The 19,975-nt window shown below is 46.1% G+C and overlaps 1 protein-coding gene across 1 annotated transcript in view; it reads left to right on the top strand.

Moving 5' to 3' along the window:
* Positions 1-211: 211 nt before the first annotated feature.
* The window catches only part of HMGA2 (high mobility group AT-hook 2), a 244,343-nt gene continuing 224,579 nt past the window's right edge, over positions 212-19,975 (top strand). Inside the window, exon 1 of the mRNA XM_069229146.1 lies at positions 212-486. Within this exon, the coding sequence (XP_069085247.1) occupies positions 373-486 (114 nt within the window). The 5' untranslated portion in view covers positions 212-372. The remainder of the gene's footprint in view (positions 487-19,975) is intronic.

The following is a 19,975-nucleotide window of genomic DNA, read 5'->3' as shown; positions in this document are numbered from 1 at the left end:
CCGGGAGCCCCGCTGTTCCATTTATTTCATTCTGTTTTTTTGGCAGCAACCTTTTTTTTCGCCCTCGTGGGCTCGCCCTCGGATCGTTTTCGTGTTAGCGCGATTCCTGTTTCCTAAATTGTAGCCGAGGAGATCCCCCCGCCTCTCCGCCCCCTGCCTCCTCCCCTCTCTTTTTTTGGCAGCACCAGGACGTCCGGTGTGGCAGCAGATCTTTATTTTTTTGGAATCTTTCAAGGTGCTGGAAGGGGGAGAAGAGAATTTTCTATTAAAGTCTAGCAGTGTTGTGAATGTTCTTTATTTTTTATGTACATATTTTAGTGTGTAAATATTTTTTTTAATTTTGTTGGTGTTGTGGAGTTGTGGAAGGCAGCGATGAGCACACGAGGTGAAGGAGCCGGGCAGCCTTCCACTTCTGGCCAGGAGCCGCCTGCACCCTCGGAAGAGACCCCGAAGAGGGGACGGGGGAGACCGAGGAAGCAGCAGCAGGTCAGTGACTGGAGGGGTCGGAGGGGGCGGTTGCGGGGGGGCTGTTATTTCAAGGTTCACGCTCACAGGATTTACATTTCACACTAGAAAACATCGCATGTGGCTTCTCCATGCACAAGTCGTTATGTGTGAGTGTACCGCATCTACACACAATATACCACCTACAGGCATCCCACCAACACACTACCCACATGCATGTCACCAGCACACACCACTGCATTCCACACCATGCCACTGCCCCACATCACTGCACATAGCACAACGTACTCCACACCGCAACAATAAAGCATATAATTACAAACGTCAAAAGTCACTGCTAACCTACACTTCTTCACTGCATACCACACATTAATTGTACATATACCACAATACCAACCCACGTCGCTGCATTCCACAGTGAGACAGAGATGACCGCTTCGCTCCATCTCGGCAAGGCACTAAGTCTGCAGTGCGGGGCTTTCATTTTCATACAACTACTGTCACGTGTCGTTTTTAATTTAAGTTAGAAAAAAACACGGACTACAAATCCCAGAAAGTGTTGGGTGGTTAAATGAAAACACGACTGAAAATATAGTATTCCGGATAAAATTGAGTGGGGCTCCATCTTTTAACATTATCGCAAACCGGCGCGGTACAATTTATTTCCGAACCATAGCTCAGCACATGACATTACACTGCTGTACACCATCAACAAACTACCATGCACCGTAGCATAAAACGTATACAACAACACAGGCAGAGGATGCAGCAAATGGCCGTATATCACAGCCCGCACCAAGGCACGCCACCCACACATCACTCCGCTTGCTAAAATGAAAGCATATCACTGATACCACAGCACACCATCTGCTCACACTTCTCTTAAACAACACAACACAGCCCATGAGGACTTGCAAATACTGCATGCCTTAACAGAGCACATTTAGTTAAACCACCCGCAAGCAGGGCTGCGCTCCTTGCCACACACCCCATTCATTGACTAACGCCACCGCACACCACCACTCCAGTGGTTTGCTACGCTGCTTGCACTGGTCAGACTCGCCCCAACAGCACACCTCGTGGTTTCTCCAGTCACAGATCGCGGAGGACACGCTCACATGCGTCTTACCACACACATCCTCTGGTGCATTTCCACCTCTCTGGGAACACGCATCTACTACCAGGCGCCTAGAGCGGAGGGCTGCGCCCCCTCACCCCCTTACATAGTGTTTGTAAACTCAGCAGGAGACGCGTGTCACATGTGCACAAGAACCGTCGAACTCCGTGAGGGAGGCATCCGCACCCCAAACTCACCCGGCGCACTCCCTGTCTTGTCACCCAGGGCATGTGCCACGGGGATGCAAGGAGGGGGGACCACACACACCCAAGCAAAGCTCCAACCACCCGCCAGGTTCACTTAGCCAGGCAGTAACTCTTTCCAGGAAATGGTTATCCCAAGAGCCCAACACTCACACCGAATTCACCCTCAGTAGGACTCGCATATGGCCTCTTGAGATCCCCCGCACCGCACCCTTGGTCCATTGAAGAAACCCGTAGGTGTACCAGCAGCTACATGGCTAGATATGTTTGCACCGCGTTTGTGGCCAGCGTAGAAGCATGCCCCTTCCCCCAGTTAATGAAATGCATGGAGGGTCGGGCGCGAGGAGTAAACATTGCCTCTCTTTGCTGTCTTACGGTTGGAGTTGGCGTCTGGCTGCCTTATCGGGGGGTAGACTCTAGACTACATCCTGCTCAGCGGCCAAAACAGCAGAACAGGCGTCTGTTTTCTCAACGTGTTAAGCCTCTTCCACACTCTACCGCAAACAAGCCCTCTCTATTGTGTTGGGGAAGAGAGGAAGTAGGGTTCAACATTCCGTGTTTTGTTGGGGTAACAACTACTTTATTTTACAGAGGGTAAATTATAGGTCTCTTTATTTTGGTAGGGATTCGCATGAGTCACATTTGCTGAGTCTGGGTGACACAAGGGTGCACGGTAGGGGCGTGGGACTCTCACCTTCCACGCGTGGTGTTTGAATGCACTTCTTTCCCTCCATGTAAACAGAGGCCACCGTATCTGACGACAGCGACGCATGCCAAAGGTTGAGGGGAGGGAACCCGAACTCCACCTTCAGGTACAAGGCCTCCCCGGAGTGCCCCAGGGTGTCTTCTTAACCGGGGACCCGCCAACCAGCGCCTGCCAGGGGATTTGGCGCGGGTTTTGAAGTTGCATTAGCAGCAGGAAGTCTTGTGCTGTGCAGAAGGTGTCCCGCGCCTGCTCCTTTGTAGTGCCGCGAAGCTCGCGCCCATCTCCCGAAGTAGTAGCGGAAGCGGAGTCTGATGTATCGCCTCTTGCGTCCCTCGTGTCCCAGCAGCACTCGGCTATGTCCTGCCAGTACATCATTCTTCTTTTGTGTTGTCGTCAGAGGGACGTTGTGGTGGTGACCGCGTCCCAGCATCTGACGCGGTAGACATTGGGTCTTGGTCCCAGCCTATTAGTGGGGTCAATTTGGGAGGTGCGGGTACCGGATGTGCCGCGTGTAGGACTATGGCTTGGACAATGTGGCTGATCCCACAGTTGTCTTGAGGAAGGGGTTGAAGTGGGATGGGGGAAATTCTGGGTGGCTGTTAGAAATATCTACCCCTATAAATGCGGTGGAAATACTTTGGATGTGGTTTGGTGATTCGCGGTGTAGCGATGAATGATGGTCGGAGGAGTGGCGGGTTCGAGTTCCCGGGGATGATACAGTGGTGTGCTGGAGGGCGGTTCTAATTGCCTTAGTTTCCCAATGGTGCTTCACTGCAAGTTTGTGAATTGATGTTCCCACGGCGCTGCAAAGCTGATTTGATCGTTAAATGGGAAGACCCCAGGGTGTTGCTCTGTACATAGCCACCGGCTATTGTAATGCTGGCAATGAATCCCACAGGGTGACTTAAATGGTTTCTCAGGGACGAAATTTTGGTGCTGGTTTGTGTTTTCCCTAGAATGAATTTATGGTGCTGGTTTGTGATTTCCCTGGGTTGACATCAGGGCGCTGCTAAGTGGTTTCACTAGATGGCACTCATGGTTATGTACAGCTAGTGTTTGGTTTCCTGGGATGACACAATTGTGGTGGTCTGTGGTTTCCCTGGGGCGACTTCATGGTGCAGATTTGTGGATTCCCTGAATGAATTCATAGCGCTGCTTTGTGGCTCCTCTTAGTTGACCCCATGGCACTGCGTAGTGGTTTCCCTTGATGACACTCATGGTTATGTACATCTAGTTTGTGGTTTCCTGGGATGACACACTGGTGCTGGCTTTTGGTTTCTGACACAATAGGGCTGGTTTGTGGTTTCCCTGGGTTGACCTCATGCCGCTGCTAAGTGGTTACTCTGGATGACACTCGTGCTTATGTGAAGCTAGTTTGTGGTTTCCTGGAATGACACAACAGGGCTGGTTTGTGGTTTCATGGGATGAGGCGATGATACTGGTTGTCCTGGCTTGTGATTTACTGGGATAACCACTGGTGCAGAAATGTTTGGCTGATTTTTATCTGTGATGATCCTGGAATGAGTTAGTGCCTGATGGACCAATTGAGATGTCCCTTGGATGAATGCAGGAATTTGCTTGGTAAACGATTCCAGCTTGGGGATCTGCTCCTTTTTGGGGACCCAATGCCCATTTCTGGTCTGTACATTAAGCCAGGCTGTGGCAATGCTAGTTGGTTTTATCTCTGGGATGACCTCAGGGTTCTCTGTTATTGATCACTGATTTTATTGGGATGATATTTCTCTAAGTTTCCCAGGGGGGGGATCAGGCGGGTAGCAGGGGCGTAAGGCAAGTCCCTTCAGTGCAGGGGGCTCCCACTGGTCGGGAGCCCCTACTCAACCTGAAGACAGGGGCATTTTAAGGATATAAGAGGCACTGGGCCCCTGTTGGGAACAGCTTTGGATTTATGATCCAGTTTCCTATCTTTCATGCCCTTTTTGGCCGGGTCACTGAGTGCACAGGCACGCTCGTTAAATTCCAAATGTATTTAGATCTAATGTTCAGAAATAGTGACGTGTGCTTTACCTATTGTAACACGACAGCTGATGAAAATAATCTCTGCAACACAACCACGTTTCTCATATGGGAGGTCCTGTTTTAATATAAACATTTTTATGGATGTCGCATGAAAAAGAGACAACATTTATCTGCAAAGTGTATGTAATAGACTCTCAAACATCACCCACATTGTAAACAAATCAAAGGAAAACGGTATTTTAAACCACCTGTTTAATAATTATTCAAAGCCATCAAGTCAAGCTTCTCTGCAGAACAGAGCTGGCTGTATCAGGGGGACCCCTGAAAGGCTGAGGACCTGGGCCACATCACATTTTGCCCATGCATTAAAACGTCTCGTGCCTGAAGCCTATGAACACCTGTGAGATAATTGTGTCGGAGGCCCCATCGTCTTAGCTGGGAGCGTGTTGTGGTGGAAGGTGCCCACTGGGGGCATGGGGCTGATCTGAGAACCCCCTGGTTTGTTCCTATATTGACCTATTATTCTTTGCCGCAGAGGCAGAATCTTCTTTCAGAGACAATCGACAACTTTGCCTTGCTCCCGGACTGGACACCGGCAAGTGTTGTTGGTACGCCTGCAATCCGAAAGGGTATCACCTCTCCATATGAGATCAGATGGATTGTCAGACCAGAATCTGGCTGCCACAATGTGACACAGCACACCCACCACTGGTCTGACTTTATGTTTTTTAAGCGGTGCATGTTCGGATTGCATCTGCCTACTGAGCAGATGGAGCTTTTTGGCTAATAACCTGAGTTTGATCTGATTAAATCTAATCTATAAGAAAGCTTCACACTGGTTTAAAGTTCACCCTTTCTTCATCTGGCAATTTATGGGGGGAGTGAGGGGTGTGAAAGGCCATCATTATGCAATCTCAGACTCGTTAGGTCTGGGTTCACAGCACTTTGTGGGTGTTACTATGACATACAGTTAGGTGTAGATGTGCAGTTGGTGTACTTCATTCTTGAAAAGGTAGTCATGACCTTCCCCATTCTTCTGTCGTCCCGAAATCTGTGGGCCATGGAGGAGGTCACAGCTTCCAGCTGCGCGGCAGTGCTGTTTTTTTTTTTTCTTTCATTTTTTTAATCCCACTTCCTCTCTCTCTCCCTTCACCCTGGGCAAAACAAAGAGAGTGAGGGGAGAAATACAACTCCTCATCCTTGGGCAAGGCGGACGGAAGGTGTAACCAAATCTTACCTCCTAACACTTAGGCGATGCAGGTGGGGGCTGGGGGCCTGCAGCCGCCCGATATTGCACAACTTGGGTGGTTTTTCATTGTGCCCCACACTTGGGCATTGTGAGAGGGGGGTTAAGGGCTACTGAGTCCCAAGCATTTGACAATGCAAGGATGTGCACCAAATCCCCCAGAAACTTGGGCAATGCGGAGTTGTGGTGGCAATTCACTGTCCAGATGTAAAGCAAGGGTGGGGGTAATTTATCCCATATGGACCCTTTACAAAAAGAGGACGTGATGAGAAAAGGATATTCTGCTCTTGCTCAAGGAAGGGTGTGTTTTCCCAGGTGAGACAATCTCCAATTACACATATTCTATCATCAGCCTTTTCAATTTCGTGTGTTTAATATTTAACGTGGGTTCAATGATATTTGTGATTATTAGGGCGAGTGTTCAATGTTCTTGCACCATCATCATTTTTTTGTGCTATTGATAAATGATTCGGTTGTCTCTGGTGAGCCCAAATAACTATGGTCCTCATTACGAGTTTGGCGGTCCGTGGACCGCTATGTTGGCAGTCCGACCTCTGTACTGTGAGTTTGGCTAAGGGACCGCCAATTGACCCCCAGCAATCCGCCGGCCCTGCCATACTGTCAGTCAGTATGGCATGGACTGCGACAGTCAATGTTAGCGATCCCGGCATCGGGACCACTGTGGCTATTACGACCTGCTGGACCACCAAGTTTTCATTGAAAATTCTATCGCCATGGAAAGCTTGGTGGTCCTGCAGGTAAGGGGCCCAAAAGGGGGGTGGGGGGATTGGTGGCAGGGGGTTTAGATGCATTGAGGGGAGAGGCAATGGCTCATTTGGGCCCCCCAAAAATGTTAGTGTTGGGGGACGCACTGTGTCCTGTGCACGGTAAACGGGCTGCCCATCGTGCTGACAGGTAGGCAATCGTGGCTGTCAGTAGCTCCATTGTACTGCCCCATACCTCTACCCACCAGCCCTGTGTAGAACTTGTAATACTCCATCTTGTCTTTCATTTCATGTTCTTTTGTTGCACGTGTTCCCACACTCCGTTATATAGGTTTTGGTGAGGTTTCAATGGGAGATCAAAGTGATAAAAGTCAAAGGAGCAATAAACAACTTTCTAAAGATTTTATACCCGACTCACTGCCCAGTGTCGCCCACCTCGGCTTAACCTGCTTAAGTGGTGGGGTTCCTGATGCCTTTGGCTGTGATTGACGGTAATACAATAGCGTGAGAGCTCAGAAACTAAAATGTCATAAAATTCACCAGTTATGACAAGACCATATCCTTAGGTCCTATTACCACCTACCTCACCAACTCTTAAAAACTCACTTCACCATATGTTGTTTGCAACATGAAACATGCTTCCATAGTTGAAGGACATTACACAGTATGCAATATCATAACTTGCATTTCTAATGAAGCAACACTCCAATATTCCCTGTGAAACACATGTTGGTGGGCAAATGATATATGCATTCTCTGCTTTCTGACTCAAAATAACTAATGTGTTGCTAACCCAGGGGTTCTTGACTGTCTGACTTCTCTGAATCACCTCTGAATTACTACTGGAAAATGGGGTTATCTCAAACCAATGCACAAAAATACAGAAACAAATGTACATCAAACAAAAATTATGAAATATTTTTATTTAGTTCACAAACCAAAAAATATACAAGAATCGAAATTTTAATAGAAAGGTGGGAGCGATTAAAACTTTGGTATCACTTCTAAAAGAGAAAGTGATATGCTAATCTCCAACACATAACATTGTCTTTTTGGCTCTTAATGTATGCTCAGTTTTTTGATAGTCAATAACAGTGCTTTAGGTGAGGGTACCATTCGTCCATCTTAGATTCTGTTTATAATGCTTGTGCTGCTTCCATGATTCAAGTTAATTACAGCAACCTATTATTTGTCCTCCAATTACAGATTCCTCCACCTTTACAGAGTGTTTAAAAAGTTCCAGTTTTACAGTTAACCTTTTTATGTACATATACTATTAATCTGTTCATATTTAATTTTGAAAACAGTTGCAGACCCCATGAGGAGGTGTTTCGGCCCTAGGTTAATAACTGCTGAATTAATCTATTGGCGGAGAATGTCTTTTCTTAGAATGTCCAATAGATTATGTAAAATGGTCCAGAATGGGTGGTCTTGGATTTCCTCAGGGAAGACTTCTCCCGGATAATCGTATAGTGTTTCTCGGCCATTAGGATGAGATAGTCGGGGGCCAGCAGGAGTTCTGTACTTGGTGGCAAGGTTCTTTACAGGAATAGCTAAGTAATATCATGGTGTGACTCAGAAAGCAAGCTCCCACCTCCCTCTGCCACACCAACAAGATGGAATGCTTAATTCATCCCAGCCACTGGCAATCGCTCGGCGTCGCATCCCAATCCATTATTATTCACCCACCATGCCACCTAAGTTTGAACCCAGCCATGTGCAAATCAGTCTTGGCACTGCCCCAATGGGAACAGTCCAGCCCAAACTGCCAAGCCAGGTCCTCCCTGGACCATAATACAAGCAACCTAGGACTGGTTTCACCCTGATAAAGTCTCATCAGCAAGCCTGATTTCAGTGACACAGTAAGCACGGGACCCACGTCTGAGTATACCCGTCACACTTAGGGCATCAACTACAACAACAAGGTGATGATGGAATGCTTGAATTAATCTCAGCCACTGGCAATCACTCAGGGCCGCATCTCAATCCACCAATAAATTGTGATGCAACCCCAAGCTATCTTAATTCAAGCATTTTCATCCACCTCTTAGTTTTTTCATGCCCTAATTGTGACAGATATGTCCAGACGTGGGTCCCATGCTCTCTGTGCACTGAAAACTAGCTTTATCTGACTTATGAGCGCTAACTAACTGATGCACCCTGACTGATCCCAGTGGCTGAGATTAAATCACGCATTCCATCCATTACTTTGTTCTTTGATGCTCCACGTCCCTCTGGCATTTGAGGCTGTATGGTAGTGGATAAACAAATATATCTTAAAACTCAATACTTTCATGATAGAAATTTACCTGACGGAAAGCAACACTATCTATGTTCTGGAATTGCAGCCTTTGGTGCAACTAGTGTAGTTCCTAGCAGGAGCAACGCTTGTGCTATCTGTCAAGAACAAGTTTGGGGGAACCTTGGTACCTCTTAGACTCTGATTTGTCATTCAATCAGCACGCTGCAACGCGTTTCAAAAGCTACTGTTTTCAGTTTCACAAAATGTAAATTTAACCATGTCTACGGTGACCCTCATCAACTACATTGGGTGCATGGGCACAGAGAACTGTGTTTGAAACAGAATTTTTCATGTTCTATTTTTTCATGATCTGAGCCTGACTTAATCAGAAATAAGTTTCCCCAAATGCAGACCATCTGTTAACATAGCATGTTTATTGGCTTTGCCCAGATTTAAATACTCCATATGGGGTGGCAGATCGCTCACCATCTGAGGTACATTGCCATGGAACTCGTGTCTTTTCCTGAGACGGGAAGGCATGCAACTGAAATTCCTAAATATTTATAAACGTTGTTGCTTTTCACAAAATTAATATATTTTTCTTAGCACATCGGAGCAGCTTGTAGTGTCTCCTTTAAAGCTGGACACTAAGGCCCACATTTTGAAATTGGCGGTAAATGCCGCCAAAAGACTGTCAACGCGGCTAACATCCGTCCTCAAAATTATGACCACAGCCGGATTTCTGCCACAAGATGGGCAGAAATCTGGCTGTGGCCATACTGGCGGATGGTGTTAAGGTGGCACTGCTACCACCAGTAGACCGCCGCCAGTCGTATTAAGAAAAATAATACAGCCTGGCAGTGTACTGCTGGCGGGCGCTGCTGGCGGTAGCAGCGCCCCGTCCCCTGCCGGAAGACCCCCTGGATGCAGGTAAGCTGGGTTTCCCGCAGGGCAGACGGGTGTGGGGTGTAGTGTGTGAGGGTGTGTGCATGAATGTGTAAGTGTATGCATGAATGCAAATGTGTGTGTAGTGTTGTTTGTGTGTGTGCATGTGTGAGAATGCATGTATGAATGGAAATGTGAATGCTTGTCAGTATGAATGTGTACGGATGTGTGAGTGAATAAATGGTTGCATGCGTGTATGAATGCATGTATGCTTGTGTGAGTGAGTGTGTAAATGCGTGGTGCTCGTCTGCGCGTGTATGGGGGTGGGGAATTGGAAGGGGGAAGCTTGGATGGAGGGGGGGTGGGAGGCATCTGGGGAGTTTTGGGGTGGGTGGGTGTTACTCCAACCAGTGACAGGGAAAGAATTCCTTGTCACTGGTAGGGCCTACCGCCATGGTTTTCATGGCGTTACGAACGCCATAAAAACCATGGCGGTAGGCAGGGCCAAAATGCCACCGTCGGTACATTAGTGGCCGCCGGGCCAGAGATAACAATATCCAGCCCGGCGGCCGCTAATGTACAGACAGTGGCATTTTGGCTCTGCCTACCGCCATGGCAGTCTGTGTGGTATATTGGCCGGTTTGCTTCAGCCAACCTGCCAGTGTCATAATGTGGCAGTATGTACAAAGAGCCTGTTAGCCGTACCACCACCACATTAACAACGACCGCCGGGGTCATATTGACCCCCCTAAGTGCCAAGAAACACTTCATGCTGAATGCTAGTGCATTATATATAAACTTACAGATAAATGTTCACCAGTATGGCAGGTGATGCTCAGGAGATTGCTTTCAATTACTTCGTCTGGCTTGCTTAGGGGTCTCATTCCAAAGTTGATCCTTGACTGGTGTACATGGTAGTAAGAGACCCCTGTGAACACTTCTTTTGTGCTGTCCTTGGATGGTTACAGTCCCCTGTAAACATTTCCCATGTGATGTCTGTAGGAAGCTGGCTCTGTGTATATACTATATAAAAATGAGATAGTGTGCACAGAGTCCAGGGGTTCCCCAAGAGGCTTGACAGAGGCAATAATAGATAATACTAATGCTCTATTTGTAGTAGTGTGGTTGAGCAGTTAGGCTTTTCAGAGAGTGGTGTTAAGCACTTGTTGTACACACACAAGCAATAAGTGAAGATACACTCTCAATGACTGAACTCCAGGCCAATAGGTTTGTATATAGAAAAATATTATTTTGTTAATTTATCTCTAGAACCACAAGATTCATTTAGCAGGTAAGTACATTAAATGAAAGGTACTTTACACAGTAATGCTTAGAACTTTGAATAAAATCAACAATGTACACAGCTTTCTTTAAAATAGCAAAAAGCTATTTTAAAAGTGGACACTGCAATTTTCAACAGTTCCTGGGGGAGGTAAGTAAAGTACAGTTTTTGAGGGAAGTACCAAACTTATGGGTTCAATCTCCTGGGCATAGGTAGCCCACCGTTGGGGGTTCAAGGTAACCCCAAACACCCAGCACCAGCAACACAGGGCCGGTTAGGTGCAGAGGTCAAACAGGAGCCAAAATAACATGGGCCCCTATGGAGGCAGTGGGTACTCCGGTTCTGGTCTGCTTGCAGGTAAGTACCTCCGTTGTCGGAGGGCAGACCAGGGGGGTTTGGAGGAGTACTGAAGAGGCCCCAAGTAGGCACAAAAACCACACTCTCAGTGGCACAGGGGCAGCCGGGTGCAGTGTGCCAAAAGGGCATCGGGTTCTCAATAGAACTCAATGGAGGAACCCGGGGGTCACTTAGGCTCTGCAGGCAGGGCACAGGGGGGCCTCTCGGGCAAGCCACCGACTGGGCAAGGGTGAGGGCTGCCTGCTGGTTGTTGCTGCACCAGTGGTTAGTTTTTTTCTGGGCCTGGGGGCTGCGGGTGTAATGCTTCTCCAGGTGTCTTATATCTTCATCCCAGGCAGTCGTGGTCAGGGGAGTCCTCAGGATTCCCTCTGCAGGCGTCGTCGTAGGGGTGTAGAGAGGTCAGCCCAGGGTGGACACGTTGTTGGGGTCGCCTGGGGTTCCTCTCTGGCTATTTGGTTTCTCTGGACACAGGCCGGGGCTATCGGGTGCAGGGTAGTTGGACTCACGCTTCTGGAGTGAGGTCAGAGTCCCTTTAAATATGTTTTTTTTGTCTTCTTTTTGGACAGGTCTGCTGTCCATGGGAGTTTCTTTGTCCTTGGTGATGCAGGCAGTCCCCTGGAGGCTTTTCAGGAGTCGCTGGAACGCGTTGCTTCTTTTCTTGCAGCTTTTCGAAGCAGGAGATGGGCCGGTAGGGCTGGTGCTGAGTCCGTTGCTGTCTCCTCTTCTCTGCGGGGTTTTCAGCTCAGCAGTCCTTCTTCTTTCTTGAGGTCATCAGGAATCTGAAGAGCTGGGTTCAGGGTCGCCCCTCAATACTACATTTAGGGATATGTTAGGGTCAAAGGGCAGTAGCCAATGGCTACTGTCCCTGAGGGTGGCTACACCCTCCTGGTGCCCACTCCCTCTGGGGAGGAGGGCACCTCTCTATCCCTATTGGTCCTAATCCTCCAAAGCAAGATAGAGGATTTCTCAAGGAGGTTGTCACTTCAGCTCTGGAAACCTTATGGGTAGTCCTGGCTGAGGGGGTGACTCCTTGTTTTTCTCATTATCCCTCTGGACTTGCTGCCAAAAGTGGGTGCTCGCCCAGGGGAGGTGTGGGCATCTCCACTAGCTGGAGTGCCCTGGGACTCTGTAACACCAAGCTTGAACCTTTGAGGCTCACCGCTAGGTGTTACAGTTCCTGCAGGGGGAAGTGTGAAGCACCTCCACCGAGGACAGGCTTTGTTTCTGACCACAGAGTGCACAAAGGCACTCACCCCATGTGGTCAGAAACTTGTCTGGAAGTGGCAGGCTGGCACAGACTGGTCAGCCTTCCACTAGCAGTTGGGCTAACATACAGGAGGCATCTCTAAGATGCCCTCTGTGTGCATTTTTCAATAAATTCCACACTTTGATTTGTGTTGGTTTATTGTGCTGAGAAGTTTGATGCCAAACTTCCCAGTATTCAGTGCAGCCATTATGGTGCTGTGGAGTTCGTAATGTCTAACTCCCAGACTATATACTCAGTATGGCTACCCTGCACTTACAATGTCTAAGAATTTATTTAGACACTGTAGGGACATAGTGCCCATGCAGCTATGCCCTCACCTGTGGTATAGTGCACCCTGCCTTAGGGCTGTAAGGCCTGCTAGAGGGGTGACTTACCTATGCCACATGCAGTGGTTGGTGGGGATGGCACTCTGAGGGGAGTGCCATGGCGACTTTGTCTTTTCTCCCTACTAGCGCACACAAGCTGCAAAGCAGTGTGCATGTAATGAGGGGTCCCAGAGAGTGGCATAATACATGCTGCAGCCCTTAGGGACCTTCCCTGGCCTCAGGGCCCCTGGTAGCAGCGGTACCTTTTAGAGAAGGAACACTGGTGCTGGGGCCTGGTTAGCAGGGTCCCACTAAGCTTCCAATCAAAGCTGGCATCAACACTAGGCGAAAAGTGTGTTTGGGGGGGGGGGGGGGGTGACCAGGCCAACAGTGGCATTTTTGTACAATATCCTTACATAAAGAGGTCCCTGTGAACATTTCCTGTGCCTCTGCCATCCTTTTTTAGGTTTTGCCTGCACAGCGCATGCGGTGTACTGTGAGATGTATTGTTTACAATCCAGTAGGCTTACAACCCACCCACAGCATATCATTAGTTCTTTTCATTGTCCCTCTCATTTGCAGTCTTTTGATTGCATAGGTTCTGTAGGTTTTTCTCGCATTCTTGTGTTCGCTCCTCCCAGGAAAATGGGCCAAGTACATGTGTTCTTCCTCCTCATTCTGCAATGCACTATTTTTAATTTAAAAGTGTTTCAATATTAACCATGGACGCATAATTAGCTATCATACGCTTAACACAGGCACACAGATTTTTATTTATGTTGCTTTCTATTTATGTTTCAGTTACTTACTCTCACAACAGTACCACTCTGCACCATACTACTCCAAGCCTCTCTACTCTACCCTCAGTCTACTCTGACACTCCTCTCTATGCCGTTCTGCTCTATACCATTCCACTTTACAACACACTATTCTGCTCTACTCTTCGCCACTCCACTGAAATCTACTCTGCTGTACACCACAATACTGTACACCGCTCCACTCTGCTATTTTACTCTGACACTCTACTGTCATTCTAACCTATGCCACTCCATTTCACTGTACTCCAAGCTACTTTATGCCACTCCACACAGTGCCACTCTACACCACTTCACTTTATTCCGCGCTCTCTATTCTTTGCCTCTGCACTCTATACCACTCCATTCAAGTCTATGCAACTCTAACACACTCTGCTTGACACCATTTCTCACCCCTCCACACAATGCCAGACTGTCACTTCACTCTACACCACTCCAGTTCACTTTCCTATACTTTGCTTTATGCCACCCCAGTCTACACTGCACCACTCTACGCCACTCTGTTCCACTCTACACAAGTCTACCTCAATCTACTCTATGCTCTATGCTACTCCTTTCAATTTTGCTTCACTCTAGCCACTCTACTCCATGCCACTCCATTCTATTCTATTTTACTCCATTCTACTCTGTGCCACTCTACACTATGCCAGTCTACTCCACTCTCTCCTACCCCCCTTCATCACTCCACTTTGCTCCACCTTATTCTACTCCAGTTTACACCACTCTATGCCATTTTGCTCTACTTTATGCCACCCCACTCTATGCTGCTCTATTCCACTCTACACAACTTTACCCCACTCTACTCTATAGCCACTTCACACAATGCCACTGTACGCACTGCACTCTACGGCACTCATGTTAACTTTAATCTGCACCACCCCATTCTACTCTACACCTCCCTGCTCTACTCTACATCTCTCCACATGACCCTTCTCCTTTCTACTCGCCTCTTCCCTATGCCACTCTACGCCACATCACTCTACTCTCTGTCACTCTACTCCACACCACTCTACTCCAATCTACGTCACTCTATTATATGCCACTGTTATCTATGCTGCTGTATGCCACTCCCCTCCACCCTACTCCAGTCCATGTCAGTGCACTCTCCTCTACTTCACTCTCTTATACTCCACTGTTCTGTATGCCACTCTACTCTTCACCACATCATTAACTTTTAGACATCCTGAACAGCAGCCACGTGGCTGCACAACATGGCTAAAAGACATTGGCAAAACAAATGGCTCTTACATAGGCAAGACCTATTGACTTTGCCAATGCTTGTCCTTCATTTGTCTGCTTCCTACCCGAAAAAATAGTGCCTGTTCCGGTGAAGCTGCACTGATAGGAAGTCACTTACTATGCAGGTTGTGTGGCGTTCGTCACTTTTTGCTCACCCTCAGTGGGCAACATTGCACTTTCACCAAAGTCCTATCCTCTTGCCACCACCAAGGGTCTTCAGATGGTTGGAAATTCAAGATATTGAATTTACCATTTCTATTTTATGTTGTTTCTCTACTTCTTACAACACATTTAACATATGAACAGAACCTATCCAATATGTGACTGATGAAAGTGTACCTCTGGTTCCCGTACATCTCTAGGCATGTTTTAGCTTTGGACCCTATAAACATATCTCCAAATACTATAGCCGTTCACTATGTATCTGTATTCTCTATGGACCCAATTCCAAGGCTAGTTGTGTACCTAGAGATGACTTGGGTGTCTTTTCCAGAGATCAGGCGGTCCAAGACTCTGCAAGAGTGAGATTTGAAACCTTTTCACCAAACGTTAATGTTAAGATGCAAGGCTCCATTAATATCACTTCAGCCATTCAGGCTGGCCAAGGATGAGACTACTTCAAGGTGTGACGCTCACACCTAACAAGTGAGAGTTAGTCCATCTCATTTGCAGCACAGGTAGCAACTAGACACACATTGATGATGGGCAAATGTGAGTTGCAGCAATGTAGTGCTTAACTTGTGCCAGTGTCTGCGCTTCTGGCACATAAGTTGTTAACACCTGCCACTTACTTACAACAGTCCACCACATTGTGGCAATGTCTATCTTTTTTTGGGGGGGGAGGAGAACATCAGTTTAAAAATTATCTTCGATTGGAAAAAAACATTCTAGCACGTCCAGGCCATTCTTACTGCTTTGGGTGCCTTGGACTTGTCCAAACTGAGTTCCAGTTGGCAGTATAAGCTACGGTGACCCCCTTAGCAATACGTTGGGCCCTGGCACTTTTTCATTTATAAATTAAGCACTTTTGCAATGGGTTCTCTCCTCACCCCCCAAAAATGGAGGAGCACTTAAAGATCCAAGGGTTTGTAGTTGCCCCTTATCAGATGCAAGTGGCTCACTCATTCCTGGTGCAACCAGGCTGCTTCCTCGCTGATGCACTGCCACACGCTATCAATTTTTTAGATAAGCTGTAACGAGGTTGATGCTCCATTGATGCTTTCAGAGACCTTCTCGTGATTTTATTTTTTCATTTATTTTTATGCACTGTATTATGGCTGGTTCCTTAATGATTCTTTGTACACTTACTTCGTTTTAAGATCAGGGCCATTATAATTATGCGGCAGAGAAGCACCTAATTACAGCAGGGTTGACTACATTATATTACAACAAATGGTAAATTATGTGACTTAATGCAGTATATGTTTTAATAGTATTACTTGATAATTTAGCTATTTTTATATGTGGTGATCGTGTCTGCGTAAAGATTTTGGGCCAGATGTTTCAAAGATCCGTTTTGCATTTCTTAAATAGCAAATTTTAAGAAATCGCTATTTAAGAAATGCAAAATAGGATGAATGAAATTTGCGATTTGGTAATAGAGATTTCTTAAAATTCACAATTACCGAATCGCAATTAGAGAATGGGACTCCATTCATCCCTATGGGCCAGTAGGCCCATAGGTGCGAATGGTTTTGCATTTCACAATTTGCGAATTCCAGTTAGGAATTTGCAAATTAGGTAATGCAAACCCCAGGGTGCTGGGGACCTAAGGCACCCTCTGATGCACTCCAAAAAAATATTTGCGGACATGTGAAGCACACACATGCCCTAGGGTCATGTGTGCGCTACATGTCATTTTTAAAAATTGCACATGCTTACTTCCAAATTGGATTTGGTGGTAATTGCATTTCCTAAATGCCCAATTCGCATTTAGGAAATGCTTGATACATGTGCTTTAAAAATCGCAAATAGGAATTTGCGATACTCTAAATGGGGTCGCAATTTTAAAGAATCACTATTTTAGCGATTCCTTAAAATTGCACAGCGAATGCCTTTCATACATCTTGAAAGGCATTTTTGCATTCGCAAACGGCCTCATTTTGCGATTTGCACCGTTTGTGAATTCAAAATTGCTTGATACATCTGGCCCTTCATCTCATTAATAGCAGTTTAACAACCAAACACAGAAATAAGCAGCTGAAAGACGACCAGGTAACCTTTTTGAAGAATCTCCTATGTCACCACGTTTTTATTAACTTTTGGTCAGATTGAGCTCGAAACATTGTATGTTTGTTAAAATCTGAAGATTTTGCAGCAGATGAGGGATTATGTGGCAAATCTATATTTCTGCAAAAAAAAAAGCTCTGGCTGCAACACCGCATTATTATTATCGTAGTTCTGATTATGGTACATAGTAATAAAGCTGATTTCTCGCAGTTTCTTTCATCTTTCTTTCTTTCAAATCTGGTGATTTTAGACACACTGTAACATTCCTGCTGCTAGGTGATACTTTTGACACCTCCGTGTTTTACAGGTATAACAAAGCTGATTGCTCGCAGCTTCTTTCCGGCATCCTCTAAAGATTTTAGATGCGCTGTAACAAAGCTACTTCCTCGCCGATAAATTCCCACTGTCTCTCCGTTGTTTACATCACTTAGACAGACTGTCACGAAGCTGTCTAGACAGAGAATGTGCTTGATGTTATACCAAAAGTTGCGGGTGTTCTACCAGTGTGAAGAACAAAATATTAAATTCCTCACTAATTCTTTCATAGTCACTCAGGCATTTAGCTAGGCTGTAGCAAGGCTGATGCCTTTCTGATCATCACACACTCTCAACTGTTCGGATAACAGGGGAACAAAGCAGATTCTTTACTTGCTGTTCTCCTTTACTTGTTCTTCCACTCACTCTCACCCGGGTTAGGTCCAGCGTGCAAACCCTTTGACCTGTTGTAAGTATTGTGGGCTTTTAACCATGTCCACCTCACACCCATCACTGTCCCTCGTTCGTGGGCTTGCCTTTCAAAAATACCTTGATGTCATTGGTATATGCTTTAGGTTTGTCCCACCTTGGGGAGATTTTGTTATTGCCTTGTAGACTGACCTTATTACATGGATGATTGCCGATATATATAGCATGAGTGAACTATTTTTGTTTTCTTTTGTCTCTCCCCTTTGTGCTCCATGGCAGCCATGGCCCTCACAGCACCAATAGCACAAACTCCATCAGCAGTATTGTAGCGCTGATCATATCGATCACACTGTTACCCTAATCAGAGTAATTTTTTTTGGCTCTCCCGTTCACGCTCATTAGCTTCCCCAAAAACACTGATAATTGATTAATGCTTCACTAAAAGAAAAATCTGCCACGAGGCTCTCCTGGAACACCAGGAGAGACGATACTACAATACTCCCTGCACTCGGGAAAAGTCACCCCATAATGCTTTGCAAGCATTCTTTTTCCATACATTTTCACCCATAACTCAGCCTGTGGTGGCCCCAGGATAATGAGACCGCCACCAAATGGTTCAGCATTGCACACTCTTTCTGTTTAGGCCACCCCTGGATCCCCACAGTAGGTTAGTGTGGCTCCAAAAATAATAACCCCTCTCACCATTCAGTCCCTTTTTAAGTTCTTTTGTGGCAGGAACTTTTGTTTTACAGCTTGGAGTAGTTTGTGTTTCTTACAAATGATATTTTTATTGTGGTGTTCTTTAGGGACTGTTCTGAGCATTACAGTCAACATACTACAATATTTGCTGCACTTGGTCATCCCATAATGCTTTACAGGGCATTTTTTTTACAAAACAGTTTTTCTCATAACTGTGGTGGTCCTGGGACAATGGGACCACCTTCAAAACGTTCTACACAACCTGCTCCTTGCGCTTTGGATCATCTCTGGGTCCCCCCACGAGGTTAGTGGGGACCCTAAAATAATAATCCTCCCACCATTCAGTATCTTTTTAACCTCTGTAATGGCTGGAACTTTTGTTTCACAGTTGAGAGTAGATTGTGTTTTAATGGTCTTGTTTGTAATATTGTTGCAGTAGTCCTGCTAGCCCTGAAAATATGTAATGCATTACGCCTGTTAGGGTCTAAATATATGGTTACATTGTAATATTTTCAGTCATTTTCTTTTCATGTATATGCCCTCTAGGGGCTAAGTATATGGTAACATGACCAGTTTATTAGAAATGCTATTTTCATTGTGGTGTCCCATAGGGGCTGTTCTGAGCATCACAATCTAATGCTAAACGTGTATTTCTGATAAAGGGTTTTATTGGGTTTATACAATAATTGTATATGTTAATCTCTCCTTATTGCAATTATGACCATGATTCAGGCCAGCTTAACATCCTTATTACACTATGACTGAACACTCTTGATATGTTTGTGTGACCCTTCTAGTTTATTTCTCGTGTTACTCCTCCGTGGCTGTCTTTTTGGGAATTGTGTTAGCCAGCCAGCAACTCTGATGGTGGGGTGGTGAAAGTGGTATTCTATTGGAATTAGCATGGCGGATTTAAATTAGGATGCTAAATGGCAACCTTTTCATTTTTGGCTGCAGATAGAGGAAGAAGGTACATGGAAGTGCTTTAGTTATATGCAGGGCCACTGGAATTATGTGGCAGGAAGAGACCAAATTATGAGGTGGGGTTGACCAATTTATGTGGCAAGAAAAGTCCAGTTGTGAATTTACAATACCAATAGCTCTAACTCAAGCAAATGCAAGACCCATTGCATTGCAAATGCTTGTTTTTTATATGCACTCACCATGTTTTTTTTATATACCACACGAAATTTGAAAACTCTTTGATGTGGAATGAACTGCGCTTGGGGAGACACTCCACTCTTCCTCTCCTCACTCCCCCAACAAAAAGAAACCACATCCTGTAATCAGAACAGAATGTTCAATATTTAGGAAACCACCAGCCTTTTTAGCTCACGATGAGTCAGTACATTATGTGTGGAATGTGAACTGTTAGTCATTGCTTGTCCTGTGCAAGTGACTGGCCTGGTTTACAAGGTTGAACAGACACAGTCGGGGACCATGCCTGAGCGCTCCGGCCTTTAGCAGTGAAGGAATGGCTTGCCTCTTAAACATTCTCTTTGCATAAAAAGGTCATTTCCAGCAAAACTGCA

Source organism: Pleurodeles waltl, chromosome 4_1 (genome assembly GCF_031143425.1).
Source record: "Pleurodeles waltl isolate 20211129_DDA chromosome 4_1, aPleWal1.hap1.20221129, whole genome shotgun sequence".
Taxonomy (NCBI): domain Eukaryota; kingdom Metazoa; phylum Chordata; class Amphibia; order Caudata; family Salamandridae; genus Pleurodeles; species Pleurodeles waltl.
Note: the sequence above shows the minus strand (reverse complement) of the source record. Positions and strands in the feature narration are given on the sequence as shown.